Source organism: Saimiri boliviensis, chromosome 8 (genome assembly GCF_048565385.1).
Source record: "Saimiri boliviensis isolate mSaiBol1 chromosome 8, mSaiBol1.pri, whole genome shotgun sequence".
NCBI classification, from domain to species: Eukaryota; Metazoa; Chordata; class Mammalia; order Primates; family Cebidae; genus Saimiri; species Saimiri boliviensis.
In genome coordinates, this window is record NC_133456.1 from 31,736,880 (window position 1) to 31,759,101 (window position 22,222).

Genomic DNA, 22,222 nt, shown 5'->3' on the forward strand with positions numbered 1-22,222 from the left:
TTTCAGTATAAGATGCCCTGTGTTTGTTTGCGGGTAGTGGAGGAGCATTTGGGACTTCATAAGAATGAGAAGGGGACACACACACACACACACACACACACACAGTCTTTGTGCGATTACTTCATTTGCTAAGGGGCCCCAAATCCCCTATGAAAGGGGGAAGGGAGGTCGTCCATGAATGACACACACATAAACATGGGAATGACTGATTGTGACCAAACCAGACCCAGCTGGCCCACAGCCTCCTGGAGGTCAGAGGACTTTGTTTTTTGCTCCCTGGAGCTGGAGATGTAGTGGGCATTGTCTTGTTGTCATAGTCAGGAGGCCGGATCCTAGCCCTTGCCACTGATGTTGAATTAACTCGCTTTACTCACTAACTTCTCTGGTGCTTAGTGTCCCTACAATAAAATGGAAGCTGATAAGAGAGGCTGACATGGCCTTGGGCATGAAGAGGAAGAGGAGAGTCACTGCTGCATCGGGTGTTGCCATAGACAGATCTGGCAGGGCAAGAAGTGAGGGGAGAGGAGGTGGGGAGGAACTGCAAAGGCAGACGCCACTCAGACGCCGGCCCAGGGGAAGCCCCAGGAGTTGAGCGCGAGTCCTCCAGAGAAGACAAGTTTGAATGTGGAGAGAAAGAAACAGACAAGAGCAGTGCAACTGGAGATAGCAATGGAGGTGAATCGGAAAGAAAATGTGTGTGAGGTTTCTGCTACAGAAGGAGCAAGTCTCCCAGGAGTATGTAGAGAGGCAAGGAATAGGGTTGGCAGGGAGGGGAAAAAGGGAGAGCAGCACAAGGCTTGAGAGAGCGCAGGGCTGGACAATGGCGCAAGGAAGGGATGCGAAGCAGCCTTGAAGGATTAGAAGTAGACAGAGCCTGCTGTGTGGGCCTTGACCAGCGGAGGACAGTGGGTTACAAGGAGGCTCAACGCAGCGACTCTTGCAAGTCCCCTGTCTTGGGGCTGGGAAAGGAGTCAGGGAGAAATTTCAGGTTGTGTCAGGCTGAGTGAGGTCCTGCTTGAGTTCCAGGGACCTGGGGTTTTCTGATCAACAGGGGATTAAGCCGTGAGATGAGGCACACTTTGTGTGAGTATTTAAATGATTTGAGATGATTCAGTGGTACAGGGTAGATCATGACTACAAACCAGAAAAAACATCACAGAGTTGAACGATTATGCATGTTCCTCCCCCTGCAGGAGAAACACGAGGAAGGAAAGGAGTAAAGGGAGGTGCTGGGAAGAGACCTTTGGAATCAAATATTTAGAGACTGTGCATGACATGGGTGAGTTCTCATGTATCTGAGACTGCAGATACATCTGGGGCCAATAGTCCAGGAATTGTAATTGGGTACAGACATGGGAAGTGCAAGAAAGAATGAAATGATCAGTAGAAGGTGCAAGACACTGCCTATTAGGTTGGGAAGTTTAGTAGCAATGGAGGGCAAAGGAGAAAATCCCACCAGAGCAGAAAAACCAAAATACTGGAAAGGGAGAAAAGCCCTTCTCAGGGCATGGTGGGATATAGTTTGAGAAACACGGAGAGAGGTAAAACTAAGGCAGTGAGAATGGGGAATTGTAGTTTAGAAAGAATCAAGAAGCAAGGTGAAAGAAATTCAAGCAAAATAATAGAACCTGGCCTTGACTATTTCAGGGCACAGGTGATTGGAGGGAGGAGGCAGCATTAAGGGATGAGGAAGGCTGATTAAGGAGAGGCCCTGAGAAACCTCAGGTGATGGGTATGTTTCTTACGAGAGTAGGAGATAAGAGGGCTGCTGGCCATGCAGAGGCTAGGGAAGAGTCACAGGGAAAGGCAGACACACTGCAATGCTGTGTTGTAAACAGGCAGGGCTGACTGGCTGAGCAGAGCAGGAGACTGATGGTGTTCACAGTGCAATGCCTCAGAGCCCTTTTAGCTCCTCCTGCCTGGCCATCTTCCTGTCCCCTTGCAGGCACACAAAGTTTATCCTTACTGAGGCATCCCTTACATTGAACTTTGCCCTGCTAAGGGATCTCCAGGGTTTCAGACCAGGGCATTGCTGTCTGGGACACAGCTAGTCTTCACTTCTGCACTTGCCCAGCTCCCTTACTGGCCTCTGCACTGATCAACACCAGCCAAGAGCCGACTCCTCAGCCAGTGGTATTTGGAAGAGAAACTTCATCTCGTGTTCAGGTTAGTCAATGGGTGAGTAGAGGTGTTCTTAGCTTATGTGGGTTCTGAGGCTTACACAATTTGGGCAGCCCTATTTTATTTTACTTTACTTTATTTTATTATTTTTTTTTGAGATGGAGTTTCAATCCTGTCACCCAGGCTGGAGTGCAGTGCTGCGACCTCAGTTCACTGCAGCCTCTACCTCCCAGGTTCAAGAGATTTTCCCGCCTCAGCCTCAAGTAGCTGGGACTACAAGACATGGGCCACTACACCCGATTAATGTTGTATTTTTAGTAGAGACAGGGTTTCACCATATTGACCGGGCTAATCTTGAATGCTTGACCTCAGGTGATCCACCAGCTTTAGCCTGCTAAAGTGCTGGGATTATAGGCGTGAACCATGGTGCCTGGACTGGGCAGTCCTATTTAAGTAAAAAGAATACAGGCCAGGTATGGGGGCTCATGCCTCTAATGTCAGCACTTTGGGAGGCTGAGGTAGAAGGATCAACTGCGAGCAGGAGTATGAGACCAGCCAGAACAATATAGCAAGACCCTATCTCTTAAAAAAAAAATTAAAAAAAAACAAAAATAAAAATAAAAAGGCTGATTGATCACACCTGTAATCTCAGCACTTTGAGAGGCCAAAGTGGGAGGATCACTTGAGCCCAGGAGTTCAAGACCAGTCTGGGTGACACGATGAGACCCCATCTCTACAAAAAAATTTTAAAATTAGCCAAGTGTGGTAGCACATACCTGTGGTCCAGCTACTCAGGAGGCTAAGGTGAGAAGATTACGTGAGCCCAGGAAGTAGGGGCTGCAGTAAGTCATATTCACACCACTCCAGTCTGGGCAACAGAGTGAGACTCTGTCTCATAAACACACACACACACACACACACACACACACACACACACACAAACAAATAAAAAACTTAGCTGGGCATGTTGGTGCCTGCCTGTAGTCCTAGCTACTTGGGAGGCTGAGGTGGGAGGACTGCTTGAGCCCAGGAGTTCAAAGCTGCAGTGAGCTCATGCCACTGCATTCCAGCCTAGTGAGACCCTGTCTAAAAACTAATTTTAAAAAATACTAAATTACAAATACAAAATTATGTACCAAAGAGAATATTTGTAAGAAATAATAAGAAAAGAAATCACAACAAATGACAAATATTAAAAAGGACAAGTAACAAACATCACAGAATCCAGAAAAATGGTGTAACATTTTAATAAACTAATTGCCTGCCATGCCTCTATGTTTTTGATTATGTCCTTGTGGTAGATAGAAGATGCCTGCATCCTTATCCCCAGAACATGTGAATATGTTTCCTTTTATGGCAAAAGGGTCTTTGCAGATATGATGAGGGCACAGACCTGGAGATGGTATCCTAAATCATCCAGGCAGGCCTAGTTTAATCACATGAATGTTAAAATTAGAAAAACTTTCCTGGGTTTGGTCAGAGAAAGATGTGATGTGGAAAAAGGGTCAGATGCTAAGTTGCTGGCTTTGAAGACAAAAGAAGGGGCTGTGAGCCAAGGATTGCAGTGGCATCGAGAATCTGGAAGAGCCAAGGAAACTGACCCTCCCCTATGGTCTCCAGAAGGCAACCTCCACTGATTGGGCAGAGTTGGGATGGCTCAGCCCACTGGTCCTGTCCTGCGTCTCTGCTGCACTGTAACTCTGGTTTGTTTGTTTGTTTTTTTAAGACAGACTCTTGCTCTTGTTGCCCAGGCTGGGGTGCAATGGAGTGATTTCGGCTCACTGCAACCTTTGCCTCCTGGGTTCAAGCAATTCTCTTGCCTCAGCCTCCCAAGTAGCTGAGATTACAGGCACCTGCCACAATGCCCAGCTAATTTTTGGGTTTTTAGTAGAGATGAGGTTTCACTATGTTGGCCGGGCTGGTCTCCCAAAAGTGCTGGGATTACAGGCGTGAGCCACCGCAGCCGGCCTGTACTGTAACTCTTTACTCTTGCCTGAGCAGCGAGGATTGAGGCCGCTCATTTTCCTTGTGGTAACTCTGGAGGCAGAAAAGTGGACTTTGGCTAGAAGAGAATGAATGGGCAGCAAGGCTCTGGAGTTACAGAGAATGAATGGGCAGCGAGGCTCTGGAGTTACAGAGAATGAATGGGCAGCGAGGCTCTGGAGTTACAGTGAGATCTGATCGTTTAGTCCATTTTGTATTACTATAAAGGAATCCGAGGCTGTGTAATTTATGAAGAAAAGCGGTTTTTTGGTTCATGCTTCTGAAGGCTACACAAGCATGGCACCGGCATCTGCTTCTAGTGAGGTCTCAGAAGGCTCCCAAGCATGGCGGAAGGTGAGGTGGGAGCTGGCATGTTACATAGCAAGAGGGAGCAAGAGAGAGAGGAGGAGGTGTTGGGCTCTTCAAAAAACCAGCTCTTGTATGAACTAAGAGTGAGAAGTCACTCATTACCGAGGGTATCAAGCCAGTCATGAGGATCCACCTCCATGACCAAATACCTCCCACTAGGCCTACCTCCAACATTGGAAGTATGTTTCTTTTTTTGTTTTTGATGCGGAGTCTTGCTCTGTGGCCCAGGTTGGAGTGCAGCACTGTGATCATGGCTTACTACATTCTCCTGCCTCGGCTTCCTGAGTAGCTGGAATTACAGGCATGTGCCACCACGCCCAGCTGATTTTTTTTTTTTTTTTTTTTTTTTTTTTTTTTTTTTGAGATCTGAAGTGATTTTATCTTTATTTTCTTTACTTCAAGCCAATCATGAAATTTCACAGTGATTTCTGGGGTTGTGGCAGAAGGAAGGTAGTGTTAAGAATCGTCAGTGCTGTGGCCCAGTTGGCCCGTGGAGCTGCAGGCAGGGTGGGCCCTCACTGGGGCCGCTGGAGGAGTACAGATTGCCCCACAGGCAGATAGGTGATGTTTGAGAGCCTGAGAGCTGGTACGCGATGTCCTCTACAGCTTCCCGCTTGCACAGCTCGATCAGGCCATCCTGGCAGTGGCCTGCAAGTTCTGGCCCTCTCTGCTTCCTGCTGAGCCACCTGTTTGGCTTCCACGGCTTCTGTGAACTCCTTCCCAAAGGTCAGATGTGTCAAGGACACGTGGTCCAGGATGAGCCTAAAGATGGCTGCTTGCTCTGTAAGTTCTCACTCACTTGCCTGGAGTAATTAGTTCTCCAGCATCAAAGCAAGCCACCACTGACTTGAGGATCTCAGTCTTGAGGGACAGCAGCACACACTTATCATAGTCCTCTATGCTGGTGAAGATGCAAGGAAGCTGGCTAGAGATGGGCCTGAAGAGGATGCACAGTGTGATGTTGGCATTCTGTAAATCTTTGCTACCAGTGATGACTGGCACATTACGTGGTCGAGGATGGCAGTCAAAGATAATTGGTTTCTGTACCCATGGGATGAGAAAGTGAGTCCCTTCTCCTACCACAATGTCTTATATGCCACAGAATAGGTCAAAGATGACAGCTCTGTGCCCAGCATCCACATTATATAAGGCAGAGTTCACCATGCCTCCTGCAACAGCTAAGGCCAGGCCAAACTTGCTGATGGACTCAAACGCTTTGGCAGCCATGTTTTCTTCTGCTGGACCCTCTCACACATGCTTCCACTCTGATCTTCACATCTAATTTTTGTATTTTTAGTAGAGGCAGGGTTTCACCATGTTGGCCAAGCTGGTCTTGAACTCCTGACCTCAGGTGATCTGCCTGCCTCAGCCTCCCAAAGTGCTGGGATAACAGGTGTGAGCCACTGCACCTGGCCTGAATGTCATATTTCAACATGAGATTTGGAAGGGACAAAACATCCAAACCATATCACTGATTTTGACAAGGGACCCATCAGATAACTTTTTTTTTTTTTTTGAGATGGTGTCTCACTTTGTCACCCAGGCTGGAGTGCAATGGCTCAATCTCGGCTCACTGCAACCTCCACCTCCTGAGTTCAAGTGATTCTCCTGCCTCAGCCTCCAAGTAGCTGGGACTACAGGTGGGTGCTACCACGCCTGGCTAATTTTTTTTTTTTTTTTTTTTTAGTAGAGATGGGGTTTCACTGTGTTAGCCAGGATGGTCTCAATCTTCTGACCTCGTGATCTGCCCACCTTGGCCTCCCAAAGTGCTGGGATTACAGGTGTGAGCCACCGCGCCTGGCGTAACTTTTTTTTTTAAAGAACAGGAATGATCAAAGAATGCTTTTGGTAGAAAATGATATTACTTCCTTCCTTCCTCCATTAGAAAGACAGATGTGTCACATGAGCTGTCAACACTGGTGAAGCAATTACACAAAGGGATAAATGATGTTCACAGTCTCCCACCTCTCCTTGTACAGGAGACTCTCACAAACATTCATCCAGCCTGACCTTGCAGGAGGAGGCCACTCTGGAGACCAAGCCCACCCTGAAGCTGCTCCCAGAGGGGCTCCTGGTGTCTAGTAGTCCATAGGCCTTCTAGGGCCTGTGAGGGATGGTGTAATTGCTCTGTCCCAGGGACAAGTAATCCCCTGACCCATTTAGATCTTGTTCTAGTGAGTCTGGGTGTCAGACATAGAGATGTCAGTTATAAGGTCTGCTGGATGGACTGCTGCCTAGGGGGCTGCCATATTCAAAGGCACCAAAACATCATTGGAACGAATCAGAAATCAGGTGAATTTTAAATTGCCTCCTTTCCTACCAAAGCAGTCATCACCCTGAGGTGGAGACTTAAAATACTCCTTGACAATGCAGACTAGTATCCGTACGGTGCTTAGGGACACTCATGGGCCTGTCACACAGGGCCACTCCAGCCAACCTGACCCTAAGGACAGCCCACTGAAGTTGGGCAGACTACAATTCATCTTGAATTGTAGTTTGCACAATGACCATGTGTTGTGGGAGGGACCTGGTAGGAGGTAATTGAATCATATGGGTAGTTTTCCCCATACTGTTCTCAGGGTAGTGAATACGTCTAATGAGATCTGATGGTTTTACAAGGGGAAAGTCCTTTCACTTGATTCTCATTCTCTCTCTTGCCTGCCACCATGTAAGACATGCCTTTCACCTTCCACCATGATTGTGAGGCTTCCCCAGACAAGTGAAATTGTGAGTCCATTGAACTTCTTTTTCTTTATAATTTACCCAGTCTCAGGTGTGTCTTTATCAATCAGTGCAGTGTGAACATGGACTAATACAGTAGTTAAAAGCACTATGATGAGGAATAAAAAGATAACCATGTCAATTAAACTGCATTTGATCCCAACCTGAGTTCTGAGCTACATTTTAATCTCTGAGAGGTCGTGGCCCTGGCAGTTGAGATTTTTGCCTGCCTTCTCTCCCATACCTGCTTCAGAAATGCCTCTGTTTAAGGTAACCTGGAGCCTGCTTGTAATCTAAGAGAGTGATCCTCCAGCTTTCATATACATACAGATCACCTGGGGAGCTTGTTAAAGTGCAAATTTCCATTCAGTAGGTCTGTGGTGGGCCTGAGCTTCAACATCTCACAAGCTCCCAGGTGATGCTAATGCTGTGGGTCTGCAGTCCACACTTGCAGTAGTAGCAGGACCTGAGAAATCCAACTAACCAGACAAAAGCAGCAGTACACAAACAGACTGGGATGGAGAAGATGATCTTGTCAATAAAAACACCTCTATGGTGCTAGGAAATAAAATAAATAATCAAACAGATAGGTGAAATGATTCACATTATAAATTGTTATTTGAAGTCAATATACAGGCTCATGCCTGTAATCCCAGCACTTAGGGATGCTGCAATGGGAGGATCGTTTAAGGCCAGGAGTTTGAGACTAGCCTGGGCAATATAGTGAGACACCTTCTCTACAAAAAAATGAAAAATTAGCCAAGTGTGGTACATGTGCCTGTAGTCTCAGCTACTTGGGAGGCTGAGGCAGGAAGAACTTTTGAGCCCAGGAAGTCAAAGCTGCAGTGAGCCATGACTGTCCCACTGCATGCCAGCCTTGGCAGGAGAATGAGACTCTGTCTCAATCAACCAAAAATAAATAAATACATTTTTAAGTATAATGGCCAGGCATGGTGGCTCATATTTGTAATCCCAGCACTTCGGGGGGCTTAGGCAGGAGTATTGCTTGAGGCCAGGAATTTGAGATGAACCTGGGCAACACAGTAAAACCCTGTCTCTACCAAAAATAAATTTAAAAAGTGTGTGGGCATGGTGGCACACACCTGTAGTCCCAGCAATTCAGGAGGCTGAGGTGGGAGGATCACTTGAGCCCAGGAGTTCAAGGCTGCAGTGAACCATGATCAGACCACTGCCCTCTAGCCTGGGTGACATGGCAAGACCCTGTCTCTTTTTTTTTTTTTTTTTTTTTTTTTTTTTTCAGACGGAGTTTCGCTCTTGTTGCCCAGGCTGGAGTGCAATGGCGCAATCTCAGCTCACTGCAACCTCCGCCTCCAGGGTTCAGGCAATTCTCCTGCCTCAGCCTCCTGAGTAGCTGGGATTACAGGCACACACCACCATGCCCAGCTAATTTTTAGTATTTTTAGTAGAGACGGGGTTTCACCATGTTGACCAGGATGGTCTCGATCTCTTGACCTCGTGATCCACCCGCCTCGGCCTCCCAAAGTGCTGGGATTACAGGCTTGAGCCACTGTGCCCGGCCGACCCTGTCTCTTAAAATAATAATAATAATAATTAAAAAAATGAATTCAATATACATTTGAGGATGAGATAGTTCCTTCCCAGGTAAAGGATGTGGGGAGGACATTCAGAAACATGTAATCTTCAAATGAGTCAAAGCAAAAACTTTGGAACCAGGTCACTGAGATTATGGGAAGAAAAGAGTGGGCAGTTTGAAGTTGAAGCAACAGAGTCTAAGTAAAAGGGGGTAAATGGTTAAAAAAACAAAAACCATAATCTTTAGGATAGAAACACTTGGAGACAGAAGGATTTTATGTGTATATTTAATTATGTGTGTATATATATACATGCATATATATATACACATATATATGATTACAATTATGGGTGTATATACATACGTATATCACACACACACACACACACACACACACATATAAAATCCTGTCTCCAAGATACACACACATACACACACACACAGATACACACACACACACAAACACACAAATAGCAGAACTGGCCAGAGGATTAAGAGAAAAAAGCAGGTAAAGGGAATGTAACATAAGAGTACTGAATTTCTAAGATGCAGGCAAGTGATGCCCATAAAACTGTTGACTTTGTTCATGAAGGGAGACATTTAGTGAATTTTACTCGCATTTACCCAAGTTTTGTTGATTACAAAATGATTTCAAAATTACAACTTCATGTCAAGGTGCCTGTGAGGAAGGCAGCACAGGGCTTATCCCAAGTTGAACAAGGGAGGGCGGGGTGGGGCAGGTCTTAACCCTTTTGCAAATGAGGAAACTAGGGTTCTGGGGTGTGTTCATGAAGTCAATTAATGACAGAACTTTTTTTTTTTTTTTTTTTGAGACAGTCTCACTCTGTCCCCTAGGTTGGAGTGCAGTGGCACGATCTCTGCTCACTGCAACCTCCACCTTCTGGGTTCAAACAATTCTCGTGCCTCAGCCTCCCAGGTAGCTGGAATTACAGGTGTGTGACACCGTGCCTGGCCTATTTTTGTATTTTCAGTAGAGACGGGGTTTCACCATGTTGGCCAGCCTGGTCTCTAACTACTGAACTCAAAAGATCCACATACCTCAGCTTCCCAACGTGCTGGGATTACAGGCATGAACCACCATGCCCAGCCAGAACGTCTTTTCTTTTCTCTTATTCTAATTCTTCCTGTCATGTAAATTGATACATGATGCAAGTTGCTTTTTCACAAAATTCATGGGGATAAAATGAGGCTATATGTTTTAAATTCTTTATGAAACAAATCAAGTGTCGTAAACAAAAGTCTCCTCATTGGCCCTGGCACGGGGCAGGCCTCCAGAGGAAAACTCAGATAGCTGAAGTCACAGTTTATTAATTCAGATAAGAGAAGCCAGTTGCTATCTTCAGGGGGCCATAAATGAAAATTGGCCTTTATGCTTCCTGGGACTTAGATCCGAGAGTTCAGCAGGTTACTAGACACGGATCAGGGTTGCGAGCTGGCATCAGCCCAGGTCATAAGTACACGCAGTACTCTCTTCCAATATTTAACAGGAAACGGTGGCCTTTGAGTTAACTGCCTTTGTCTTATCGATGCATGTGGAGTGCCAGTATTGCCCAGGGTTTTATAGTTTGACTCTCCAGAAATTTATAGAGACCCGGGAAAATTATGTCACACATTACATGAGGAGTTTGGATATGCTTTTTTATGTCAGTTTCCAATCGGATATTCAGTTTGTTGTGTCAGTGTTTCATAGACGTTCAGGAGGTGTTGCAGGGAACTTTTCCCGGCCCCTTTCAAGTTGTGTCATCTAAAAGGTCCCTGTGTGCAAGAGGCGTCCCCTATACACTCCTCATGACCTGCCCAGGTTGTGCCCAGGACACCAGTATCTGAAGTGTGAGGACAAGAGACTGATGGCTCAGTGGACAGAACATGGCAACCATACTAAGAATTTGAATTAATTAATGTCCACATTCCCTGAATTTATTGTTCTTTTTAATGGAAAAATCATGGGTCTGCATTCCAAGGGTCCTAGTGGCTATTGGGTCATCTCTGCTTCCATCACCCTTGGGATGAGCTATATAATTAGCTATGGAAATAAGATAAGGAAATTAATAAATCCCAAAAAGCATTTAATAAAACTGAATACTCATTCATAATTTATAATTCTTGGTTAACCAAGAGGAATAGAACTTCACTAACTTGATATAGAATAGTTACCAAACACTTACTATGTACCTTATTGGAGAAGCATTAGGATCAATCTTATTAAAATAAAAAACATTTTATTGCTGGCACTATGATGGAGAAAGTAGCTGGAGAAAATCCTCCTGGCATACAGCACCTAAAAACACCAGATAAATTTTTAAGAATATCATTTTTCATGCAGGATTGCACTGGTAGGAAAGTAAAGGAAGTCTCAAGAGGCCACAATTTATAAGATTATGCTAAGCCAGAGGCATGAGAAAGGGGAGTCAGTGATTGTCCTGGGGTTTTCTGGACTCCCGTAGGCCTGGAACCTAGATTTTAATGGTAGCATAGGAGGCAAAGCTTGGGGGCCTAATCAGATTAGAGATTATAAACTCAAGGTCCCCTACGGGTGACATCCTCAGTAGGAACTACGGAGGGAGAAAGGTCTGTCCCAGGCCTTCTCAGCTTTCACTCTGGGTGGAGCAAAAAGAAAAGGCTTCTTTGAGATTCTTAACAACAGGCCTGTAATAAGGTAAGTTTGGGTCAGAATTCACCTTTTTTGTGTGGCCAATAGACCACAAGCTTATGGTGGTCCCAGACAGTTCTGTCCTTAGACTCCTGGCAAAAGCAAAAATAAATCCTCTATAGGAAAACATTTTTAATCTCAATGAATCCCAAAGAGAAGGTTCCAAGAAAAATGAGTCCATAGTACAAAATAAAAATGGATTAAACTCTGAAACATGACAAGAATACCTAGGACATCTAAGTGTTTGTAAACAGTATCCCTTAGAATTGTGCAGTATACAACACACACAACTGTATGTATCAGCTCTGAGACTATCTTCTTTCATGGCTACTACTCAGCATTATGCTGGATGGACAAGAAAAACCAATGAAACACAAAAAATTAAGGTCTGTAAAGATTTGAAAGGAAGGAGCAAAACTCTTACTAGATAAAATGATTGTCTATCTAGAAATTCTGAAGTAATCAACTGACAAGCTTTAATAACTATTAAGAGAATTCTGTAAGGTAACCAGGAAAAATATCAAAACACAAAATAGATTTTCTATTTATCAGGGGCAAAAATCAAGTAGAAAGGTAAACATTATAGTGGAAATTGGCTCAGGAACAGGAAATAGATATAAAAGGACAGAGCATCCAGAAATGAACATGTGTGTAAGTGGGAAGTTAGTATATGATAGAGGTGACATTTCAGACAAATAGGGAAAAGATGAACTTTTCAATAAATAATATCAAAATAATGTATTGTAATAAGTGCCAGGTAAATAAAGGCTTACTTTTTAAATAAAAGTATTACAGAAAGGTGCACCAAAGTAGCATCATAATCTTGGTGGTTGAGAAATCTTTTAGATAGCAGTAAAATCCGTAAAGGGGGAAATTGACAGATTCAAGTACATCAAAATAATGACAACAATAATAGTAAAAATTTCTGTTAGCTAAAAAGTATAAAGTTAAAACACAAGTGACAGGCTTAGGGAGAATCTTATATGCACATCAAATAATTTACATTGAGAATAAATAACAAATTCCCACAAAGGATTTAAAAAATCCAACATAAAATATGAATAGGTAATTTAAGAAGAGAAATACAATGGCCAAGAGGAGTCCTATAAAAAGAATGCTCAACTTCATTAATAATCAGGGAAATTAAACTATTGAACTAATGGGTTATCATTTGCACTTATTCAAATGGAAAAAATAATAAAATACTGAATAAACAGCAAGCATTGTTTGGAGTGTGGAGGAACAGTAACTACCCTTCTCTGCTGGTGAAATTGTAATCGGTTCCAGCACCGTGGAGGACTGTTTGGCAGTCAAATAAACCACATATATCTTGTGATGTGGCAATTCAACTTTCCAGTAGTTCCTCTAGTGAAATACTTGCACATGTGTACAAGCAGACAAATGCAGTGAGGTTCATTGGTAAGACTGAAAAATTGGAAAAGCTTAAATATCTATCAAAAAGAAGATGGCTAAATAAAAGAAGTATACACTGTGAAATATGACATAGCAGTTAAAATAATGAAGTGAGTTCTATACAGCTATGGAAAGTCTTCAAGTCATACTGTTGAGTGGAAGAACAGAATGACATGACAACAGATATTTATTAGTTCATCTATGTATAGATGAACACACACACACACAACGGTCTGGCAGTAAATATATCATACTAAGTGCTTTGGGGGAAACCAGAGATTAGGATTGACAGAATGGCCAAAGTTTAATTTAGATTTATGTATACTGCTTTCTCATTTTTAAGGAGCATAAAATCATGTATTACTTTATAATTTTAAAAGTTATTACCTAAAAAAACATAGTCTAGTCAGTTTTGTGGTTTCTTGGGTTTACTCCAGAATAATTTTGAAACAAGCTGACAACTTTTAGATTAGAAGTTGGCAAACTTTTTCTGTCAAAGGCCAGGTAGTTAATATTTTAGGCTTTGTGGGCCATAATGCCTCTTTTGCAACTGGTCAATTTTGCTGTTGTAGGGCAAAAACAGCCATGTACAATACATAACAAATGGGCATGGCTGCATTCCTATAAAGCTTCATTTATAAAAACAGCTGGTGGGCCAGAGTTAGCCTGTGAGCCATAGTTTGTCAACCCAGGTTTAGACTTTTATTACATAACTAACATATTTTTAAAGCATGCACATTTTAAAAATCTACAGAAAAATAATCTTTCCCATTGACCAACTAATTAAATAAGCCACTGAGGCCTCCCTTAGAATCCTTTCAACTCGGGCTATTTCATTAGAGGCCATGTGAGAGGGGAATAGTGCCTGCTATATCTGATTCATTGAGTCAAGACTCAGTGCTCAGAGGTGTCTGTTGACCTGTCCTAGATATAGAGTAGCCTTAAAGCAGTGCCTCTGGCCATAGCCTCAGCTGAGCTGGGCTGTAATGTGGAGAGAAGGGCTTGGGGGCACTGAGCACATGCAGGCAAGACTCGGTTCTGTGGGACAAGGTGCCTTTTCACTGGTAGAGGTAGAAAACTCACTGAAGTCGACTCAGCTGCAGGGCTGTGCAAGGGTGTGGCAAGGGCTCTAAGGGACCCCTTCCTGAGATGGTGAGGCCTGGTGACTGTCATGCTGCTGTCCTTGGCCTCAGGGGGCTGCCAGCAGTAACCCAGCAGGCCATAAGGAATCAGGACTGAGTTGCTCCCAGTTCCCATAGTCCCCAGTTCCCACGGTCCTGGGTGGGTGGTATTTCCTGGGTCCAAGGACTCTAGCTCTGTAACGGGGAGCCGGTTGTATGTGTGACTTGTGGTAACTCATGCAGAGTTGAGGCTTCCTGTGGTGATTTTTCTAGGAGGCTAGTGCAGGACCAGAGAGCATCAGTAATGGGGCTCAACATTAAGTGATTGTTTTCATGCTTTATTTTTTTCCAACTGGAAATGAGGAGACAGCAGCAAGGCAAACATGATTCATGACCCACTATGATGCTGACCTCAAAAAGAAGGTATATTTGTGTTCATACACATCATATGCATGGAGCTGAAGGGTGGTCAGCCCCCAGCAAAAGAGGAAGAAAGAAAAACCATACCTGCTTGGTGGTGGTAACTTCTTTGCTCTAACTTCTTTCCTGGGGTCCACTTTGAACAATCAGGAGCAAATGATAGATCAAGGAGTAGCTTTACTGAGGAGCCGCTGCCTTGTTCAGGACAGGAGTATTAGCTTATTCTCTTGCTTTTCTCACTGTGAACACTTGGCTCCCGCTGAAGTAAAGGCAGTGCTTCCTCTTCCCGTCCTAGTCATGGGTTATGATTTCCCCGTATATGAGACAATCTTATCTCTCACCTACGTTTCAGTCAAAGTCAGATGTGGGCTCTAAGTGGCCCCATTGCCACTCCTAAGTCCCAAGTCCAGCGCTTGAACTAGCACATGAAGAGACTACCGTATTTACTCTCATTATATTCCCCTACGTTTTTTGCTCAGCTGACTTCACTGTAAAATACAGGAGAAGGGGAAGAGAGTGACAAATATCTGCTTTGTCTAAGTAATTCTGAGCCTATTTCATCAGTCTGAGGGTCTCTGTCCTTTACCACTAGAGGCAACGTTAATTGGAACCTAGATCTCCTAATACTTCCTCCTTTGTTGAAACCTCCTCCCTGGATGATGTTACTTGATGTGAAAGTGAGCAAAGTATTGATTCATGACAATGCCAATCACCATCATGGTTATGTAAGAGGGAGGCAGGCACTCAGGAAGAGAGGGGAAGGGTGTGAGATGAAGGGGCTGAGCACAGTTCTTTGGAGCGTGACCCCACTGCTCTGATCTCAGAACAGACGGCTGACCAGGAATGGGGAGGATGGATCAACTGTGGGCTCTTTCCTCTCTCCCAGGTCCTGTCAGCAGGGAGCGGTCCTCACTCTTCAGCCTCAATCTTCTTATTCCTCAGCAGCAGCTGCCTCCAAGTGAACAGAATCAACAAAAGCCGAGTGCGGTGGATATCAGGATATGTTTCTTCTACTTGCTTTGTTTACAAAGATGCTTTGTGGAAGTAACTGCTCCTACCTAAACAGCAAACTAAGTACAAGCTTCTGACAACAGTAAAGCTGGGACATGGGCCTCAGCAAGAGAGGGAGAGGGAGACGACTGAGCAGACAGGTGGAAAAGAGAACTGGGGATTGCCAAAAAATGACCACAGACATCTTCATGTGAACATTTGGACTTCCTTACATTTATTTATTTATTTATTTATTTATTTATTTATTTATTTTTATTTTTGAGATGGAGTCTTGCTCTGTTGCCCAGGCTGGAGTGCAGCGGCACAATCTCAGCTCACTGCAACCTCCACCTCCCAGGTGATTCTCTTGCCTCAGCCTCCTGAGTAGCCGGGACTGCAGGCACATGCCACCATGCCTGGCTAATGTTTGTATTTTTAGTAGAGACGGGCTTTCACAGTGTTGGGAAGGATGGTCTTGATCCCCTGATCTCCTAATCCACCTGGCTCGGCCTCCCAAAGTGCTGGGATTACAGGTGTGAGCCACCATGCCTGGTCCATTTGTTTATTGACTTAAATTATTATTATTTTTAAGTACACGCTTTAATCCAGCCCTGGTGAGGAAAGTCAAAATATCTAAGTATGATTTGTTTTGTATGTTTTTAATCTGTTTCTTCTCTACCCAATTTGTACTTCCCAAGGGATGAGAAAGACTTAGGGCTGGTATTTCCTAGGGGTTAACATTTCTCAAATGGATGCCTGCTTTGCTGTTTTCAACCAAGTGTAGAATGTAAGATGCTTACAAAGCTCACTGCTGGAGGCTTACTGCCAGCAGTGGAGACTGGGACTCATAGTCATAGTGCTCTGTCCTTTTTCCTGTCATGTTTCTGATTATCCACATGGGATTCTGCTAGGGCTAGGAAGCACTGGATTATAAATCCCACTGGATAGAGGGTTGACTTGGGCCTTGGGCAGGGAGGACCTACTCTAAGTGAAATATTGAATGTTATGAGGATATTGGAAATAAAAAGTGTAAGTGAAATAGTGGATTTCAGTTCCAGTGAAAGGAGCCTGAATAATGTGTTCTGGAGTAGGAGGACAGCATGGGGCTATATCTGGGGCTTGCAGGTCCCCTGAGAAATACAGATCAGAAGGCCATGGCTACAGTCAAAGAGGGTGGGAAGGCTGGAAAGGGTTAAGAACTCACCCCAGGACACTTATTTCCAAGATCGAAAGTAGGTCTTTCTGCACTGACAGATATTTCCATGTCCAGGGAAAAAAGGAGGCAGGACTCAAGCTCAGGTAAGGCACCTTGCCAGAAGTCCTTAGGTTATGGTAAAATACATAGCTTTCATCATCTCTCAAAGCCCTCCTGGTTCACAAGGACCTGGCCTTCCCTCTGTTATAAAATACGGTGAATTATTTACAGCAGAAACAGGAAATGAAAAACAGATTATGAAACCACTGATGTAAAGGGACTATTCTCCGGTTTCTGCAGGGATATTTGGGTCTCTTTTCCTCTGGGTCTGTGGTGTGAAGTCCCAGCTAGAAGACAGAAGAAGGCTGTAGGAGTGCCAGTCCTCTCTAGTTTAGAACTGTACTGTTAATACCAGGCACGGCTCTATAGTGAAATGAGTTAAGAAAACAACCAAAAAATACACTCTCATTCTTAAGCCCAGCTTGAGAAATTTGAGGTCTTGACCTCCATTCTACACTTTGTCTATTGTAGCAATCAGAAATGCAGAGCTCCTGAGCTACTCATCAGAGAAGAGCACATCTGATCAGCCTGAAGAGTTTCTTTTTTCTTTTCTTTCTTTTTCTTTTTCTTTTCTTTTCTTTTCTTTTTTTTTTTTTTTTTTTTTTTTTTGAGACAGAGTCTTGCTCTGTCACCCCGGCTGGAGTGCAGTGGTATGGTCATAACCCATTGCAGCCTCAACCTCCTGGGCTCAAGTGTTCCTTCTACCTCAGCCTCCTGAGACTACAGTTGTGTGCCACCATGCTTGGCTAATTTGTTTGTTTGTTTGTAGAGACGAGGCCTCACTATGTTGCCCAGGCTGGTCTTGAACGCTGGGACTCAAGCAATCTGCCTGCCTTGGTCTCCCAAAATGCTGAGATTACAGGCATAAGTCACCATGCCTGGCCAGGTATTTGTTTGTGTGAATTCGTTTAGTATTTTACCCCCTCTACAGAGAAGTTTTATATTTAAAAACAGGAACAGAGAGGACAAAATAAAAGAGTGATGTACTGACTATATAAATTCAGGTGGAACCTGAGGAAAATAGGTGTTTATCAGCCAGTCACATGGTCTTTCTCAAAAATCTCTTAGCTTCCTTCTGGGATGTGCTCAGGGGCACTCAGGGCAAGAGCATGGAGGTGACACTCTGATCCCCATGAGGAAATCTTAGAAGAACCTTCTCCCTTTTCATCTTTGAGTGGAGGTAGTAGAAGTCACACAAGAAGGCTAGGAATAGGAACCTTCTCTTTGCAAGTGGTTTCATTTTATCACAAGTAGAAGGAGTGACGCAAATTTTAACTTCCCAGAAATGGCAGGTTCCAGCAACTGGGGGGATCACTAAATTTGAGCGCCAGCTGTTCCAGATCCTATAATTACTCTGAGGCTCCATATATTACACTTGTTGTGGTCAGAATTCCAATGTCTGTCTTAGAATTTTGGAACACTTTTTTTTTAACCTCATCTATAAATTACACTGCAGAATGTAACTGTGACTTCTTGCCTTAGTTGGTTATAAGCCCCCTGAGAGCAGAGGCCCTTATGTCAACTGGTACCACATTGTATTTGGTGGCTGAGGTTCAGTGTAGTAATTCTTTTAAATATGACATTTACTAATATGCATTAATAGAGTTCTGTCTTTATTAAAAGAAGAAAAAGGACCACCTTGAGAGAACCTTCCCTGCAGCTAGCTCATGTTACTATTAAATGAAACCCATACTTACTTTTGATTATTAAATGAGTTAGCTCTTAAATGTGTGAAACCTGTTAAGTTTTAATTTTTAAGCTTTAAAATTGTAATGATGGCAAGTATCATGATGTGATTTTAACCAGTCTTTTCAAAGAATATAATTTTCTTCTTGTGAATTTTCTCTATCATTTTAAGCTTTCTGTTTCATTAATTTCTGCTCTTTTGTATCTTAAAACATCTCTCCTACTACTTACTTTAGGTTTACTTTGCCTTTCTTTCTGTATCTTCCTTAAGTGGCAACTTAGATAACTGCTTTTAAGCCTCTTTTCTAATATGAGTACATATAATTACCATTTCTCTCTAAGCACTGCTTTTGCTATATTCTATAAATTTCGAAGTTGTATTTTCTCAGTCATTCACATCAAAGAATTTTCTAATTTCCTTTGTGATTTCTTCTTTGATCCAAGATTATTTAGAGATATATTGTTTAACTTCCAAATGTTTGGGGATTTTCTAAAAATATGTATTTGTTCCTGATTTCTAAGTTAGTTGTTTCTGTGGTCAGATAACATTTTATAATATTTCAATTTTTTGAAATATATAAAGATGTTTTGTGGCTCACAATATGGCTTATCTTGGTAAACATTCCATGTACACTTGAAAAGAATATGTATTCTGCAGTGGTTGGGCGTTGTGTTCTGATTAGTGTTAAGTAAAGGTATATAGTATTGTTAAAATCTTTTAAACTTTACTGATTTCTTGTCTAATTGTTCTATAATATTGAGAAGAAGGTGTTACGTCTTCAAATTTGGAGATTTGTTTACTTCTTTATTTGTTAGTTTTGCTTTGTGAATTCAGTTATTAGGGGTATAAAAAGATAAGACTATTTAGTTTTCATTTTTTTTTATCATTAGGAGGTATCTTACTTTATCTCTGGTAATACTTCCTGCTTTGATCTTTTTTTCTTTGCCAGCTGTAGTAATAGAACCACTCTAGTTTTCTTGTGCTAAATATTTTCCTGTTATATAATTTTCCATCTATTTACTTTCATTATTACTGTTTTTATATTTAAAAGTATCTCTTGCAAATCATATGCTTGGTTTTGCTGCTTTTCAAAACCGTTTTGAGAAAACAAACAAACAAAACAAAACACAATTTTGAAATCTTTGCCTTTTATTTGGAGTGTTTAATACACTAATATTTAATGCATGTTAAAGTTTGGTTGAGGTGTACCATTTTGTGATTTATTTTCTATTTGTCCCAACTTGATTTTAGTCTTATGTTTCTCCTTTTTTTTTTCTTTCCTTTTTCTGGGTTAGTTTTTTTTTTTTGTATTCTCAATTAGCCAGAAATATGTGGAAAACTTGTCTCAACACTTCCAGGCTCTCTCCTATAGCACTCTGGTTGGTTTGCTGTTCACCCCAACTGGGACTGCATCCTTGAGCTAACAAAGTGGTGACCTTTCCCTATTAATTTCTAACTAAATTTGGTACTTTTTTTATTGCATTTTAGGTTTTGGGGTACATGTGAAGAACATGCAAGATTGTTGCATAGGTACACACATGGCAGTGTGGTTTGCTGCCTTCCTTCCCCTCACCTGTAGCTGTCATTTCTCCCCATGCTATCTCTTCCCACCTCCCCACCCCCCATCCCTTCCCTATTTCCCCCCAAAGTCACAAGATTTTATGCTACTTCTCTAACCTAAATTTTGACATTTTAAAAATTTTAAATCTTTTTCCTCTGGTAGCAAAACCACTGGGTTTTGGCCAACTCCAAACTGGAAAACTACCATTCTTGCTGACTGAGCTGATGGGAGTTGGGGAAAAAAGAATTCGCCTTCTGCTGTTTCTCCTTGAATCTCTAGGAGCTCTTCCACCTGCTGCCTGTGTCTGGTAGATTTCTAGTTCCCTGGATGCTTTTGTCAATTTTGTCCAGATGCATGGTTTTTCTTTTGCTGATCTCTTCATTCTGACATAATTGAAAGCTGATTTTATAGTTATATTTTAACAAAATATCTTTAATTTTTATTAAAAATAAAAAACAGTGCAAAGAACATTTTTACCTCTTCTCTGAAACTTCTGTTGGAGGTTTCTTAAGTTGTTGAATGTCATTTGTACAGGATAAATGGGATAAATTCCTTTTAGGATGTCATATGGAAGGCCTCTCCTTTCTTTATGACTTACTTGGTTCCTTGATAACATTCACAAGTTGAATCACAAAAAGTTAAACATTTTTAACTTTTTAAAATGCTGGAGGGGTTAGGGGAGGGGCAGATGATAGCACATCCGTATTCTCTCTGTCTCTTATTCTTCCCCAGATGAGACAGAGAAACTCATCTGATGGGTTAGAGACTGATATCCACTGTGCCATTGTCTATACAGTGGTGGTAGTTTTCCTTTTAAGCAGGAAACATGCTCCACCTATTTCTTTTTTTGTCCTTTATGTCTTTGTGATAGTAAACTTAACTAACTGGTGCTTATTGAGTATTTGCCATGCATTGGGTGGTGTTCTAAGCTTTTCATATAAATTAATTCAATACATCCCAACATCAACCTCATGATGTACGTTCTATGGTTATACCATTTTACACTTGAGGAAGCTAAGGCTTAGTGGGATTAAATAACTTGTCTGACACACTGAACTTGGAATGTGATTTCAATCCAGACAGTTTGGGTCCAAAGCTTGCTCTCTTAACTTCCAAGTTACTGATGGCAGTGGCTATTCCAGTCTGCCACTGCCATCACACTAGCTGCAGCAGAGAGGTGCAGTTGAGGCTGCATCCTCCATGGAGCTGGTGGGATCTGGGGACAAGCAAGAGGCCCACCCCTTCCAAGTTGGGAGCTCCCCAGGTGCCACTGTCACCACACAAACTATGGCTACAGACCCTGACTTCCCAATCCACAGAGTAGCAGGAGCCCTGCCCTCCCAGTAGGGCTGCAGCCACCCAGGTGTGGCTATGGATCTGAACTTCCTTTTGCTTTTGGGGAGCTGGAAGCAGGCAGGAGCCCTACCCTCCTGGACACAGCTGCAGCTGCTCAAACTGTGGCTGCAGACTCAGGCATCCCTGCACTGTTGGGGGCCTGCGAACGTCCCCCTCCCCTCACAGGCTTGGAAGTGCCTGCTCCTGCTGCCTGGCTTCTCCCTACTCCTGGTGCCTGCTCTATGGAGCAAGGTTGGGGCCAAGCCCTGGCACTGCCACAGGCCGGTAGGGTGGGGGCACGCTCGGGGCAGTGCTGACATGCCAGCCCCCTGCTGCCTTGGCCTCCTCCTCGCTTGAGGCACTGAAGAGCATGGGAGGGAAGCTGAGAGGGTGTCGAGGGCAGCTCATCGCTGGCCTGCAGGCATCCGTTGGCAGGAAGAGTCTGGGTGCCATGAATGACAGGGGAGGCAGACAGGCTCCTGGGCAGAAGAGGGCAGGGCCCCAGTGAAGCCCTACCTTCATGCTGAGAAGGCCTGAAGCCTGGGGTCCAGGCTGCCAGTCCTGCTGCCTGGAGGGGGAGTGTGTATTGCTTTTTCCTGGGCTTGCTCATGGCTGCCCATGGACCAATCAGCATGCATTTTCTCTCTCTGAAGATCAAAAAACCCTGGACTCAGCCAGAGCAGAGGAGATGTCTGGATAACCAGCTGCAGAGAGGAGCTACCTTCTCTGGGTAGAGCTGAACACTCATCAGGATGACCTCCTTGCAGAGAGGAGCCACCCACTGTCACTCAGGGACTTGCCGGCATTCTCCATTCTCCTAGTAACTCAATCTATAATCCTCTGTGCAAACTGCATAAATGAAAATCATAAATTTATGATTTTCTGCATAAAATCACTCCAAGTGTTTGTAAATACAACTCTACTCTCAAGTGGGTACCAGGGCCTAGAATTGAATAGGGGGATGGGAGTTAGCAGTGGAAGCTATTCCTGAACTAACACTCGGGCATTAACGTAATTTGT

At 43.4% G+C, this 22,222-nt stretch overlaps 1 protein-coding gene and 1 pseudogene across 5 annotated transcripts in view; both read right to left on the minus strand.

Moving 5' to 3' along the window:
- Positions 1 to 15,040, minus strand: part of NR1I2 (nuclear receptor subfamily 1 group I member 2) — a 29,103-nt gene extending 14,063 nt beyond the window's left edge. For 2 of the 5 annotated variants that reach the window (XM_010345940.3, XM_074404305.1), the window contains exon 1: positions 14,462 to 15,038. Coding sequence is in view for 1 of the 5 variants with exons in the window: in XM_074404308.1 (XP_074260409.1) it covers positions 3,788 to 3,792; positions 13,917 to 14,090 (179 nt within the window). In the remaining 4 variants the exon portion in view is untranslated. Of the gene's footprint in view, positions 1 to 3,787; positions 3,793 to 13,916; positions 14,442 to 14,461 lie in introns of those variants that run through there. The other 3 variants (XM_074404304.1, XM_074404306.1, XM_074404308.1) reach the window with 2 other exon arrangements.
- LOC141585359 (prohibitin 1-like) lies at positions 1,845 to 13,760 on the minus strand (annotated as a pseudogene).
- Positions 15,041 to 22,222: the final 7,182 nt, after the last annotated feature.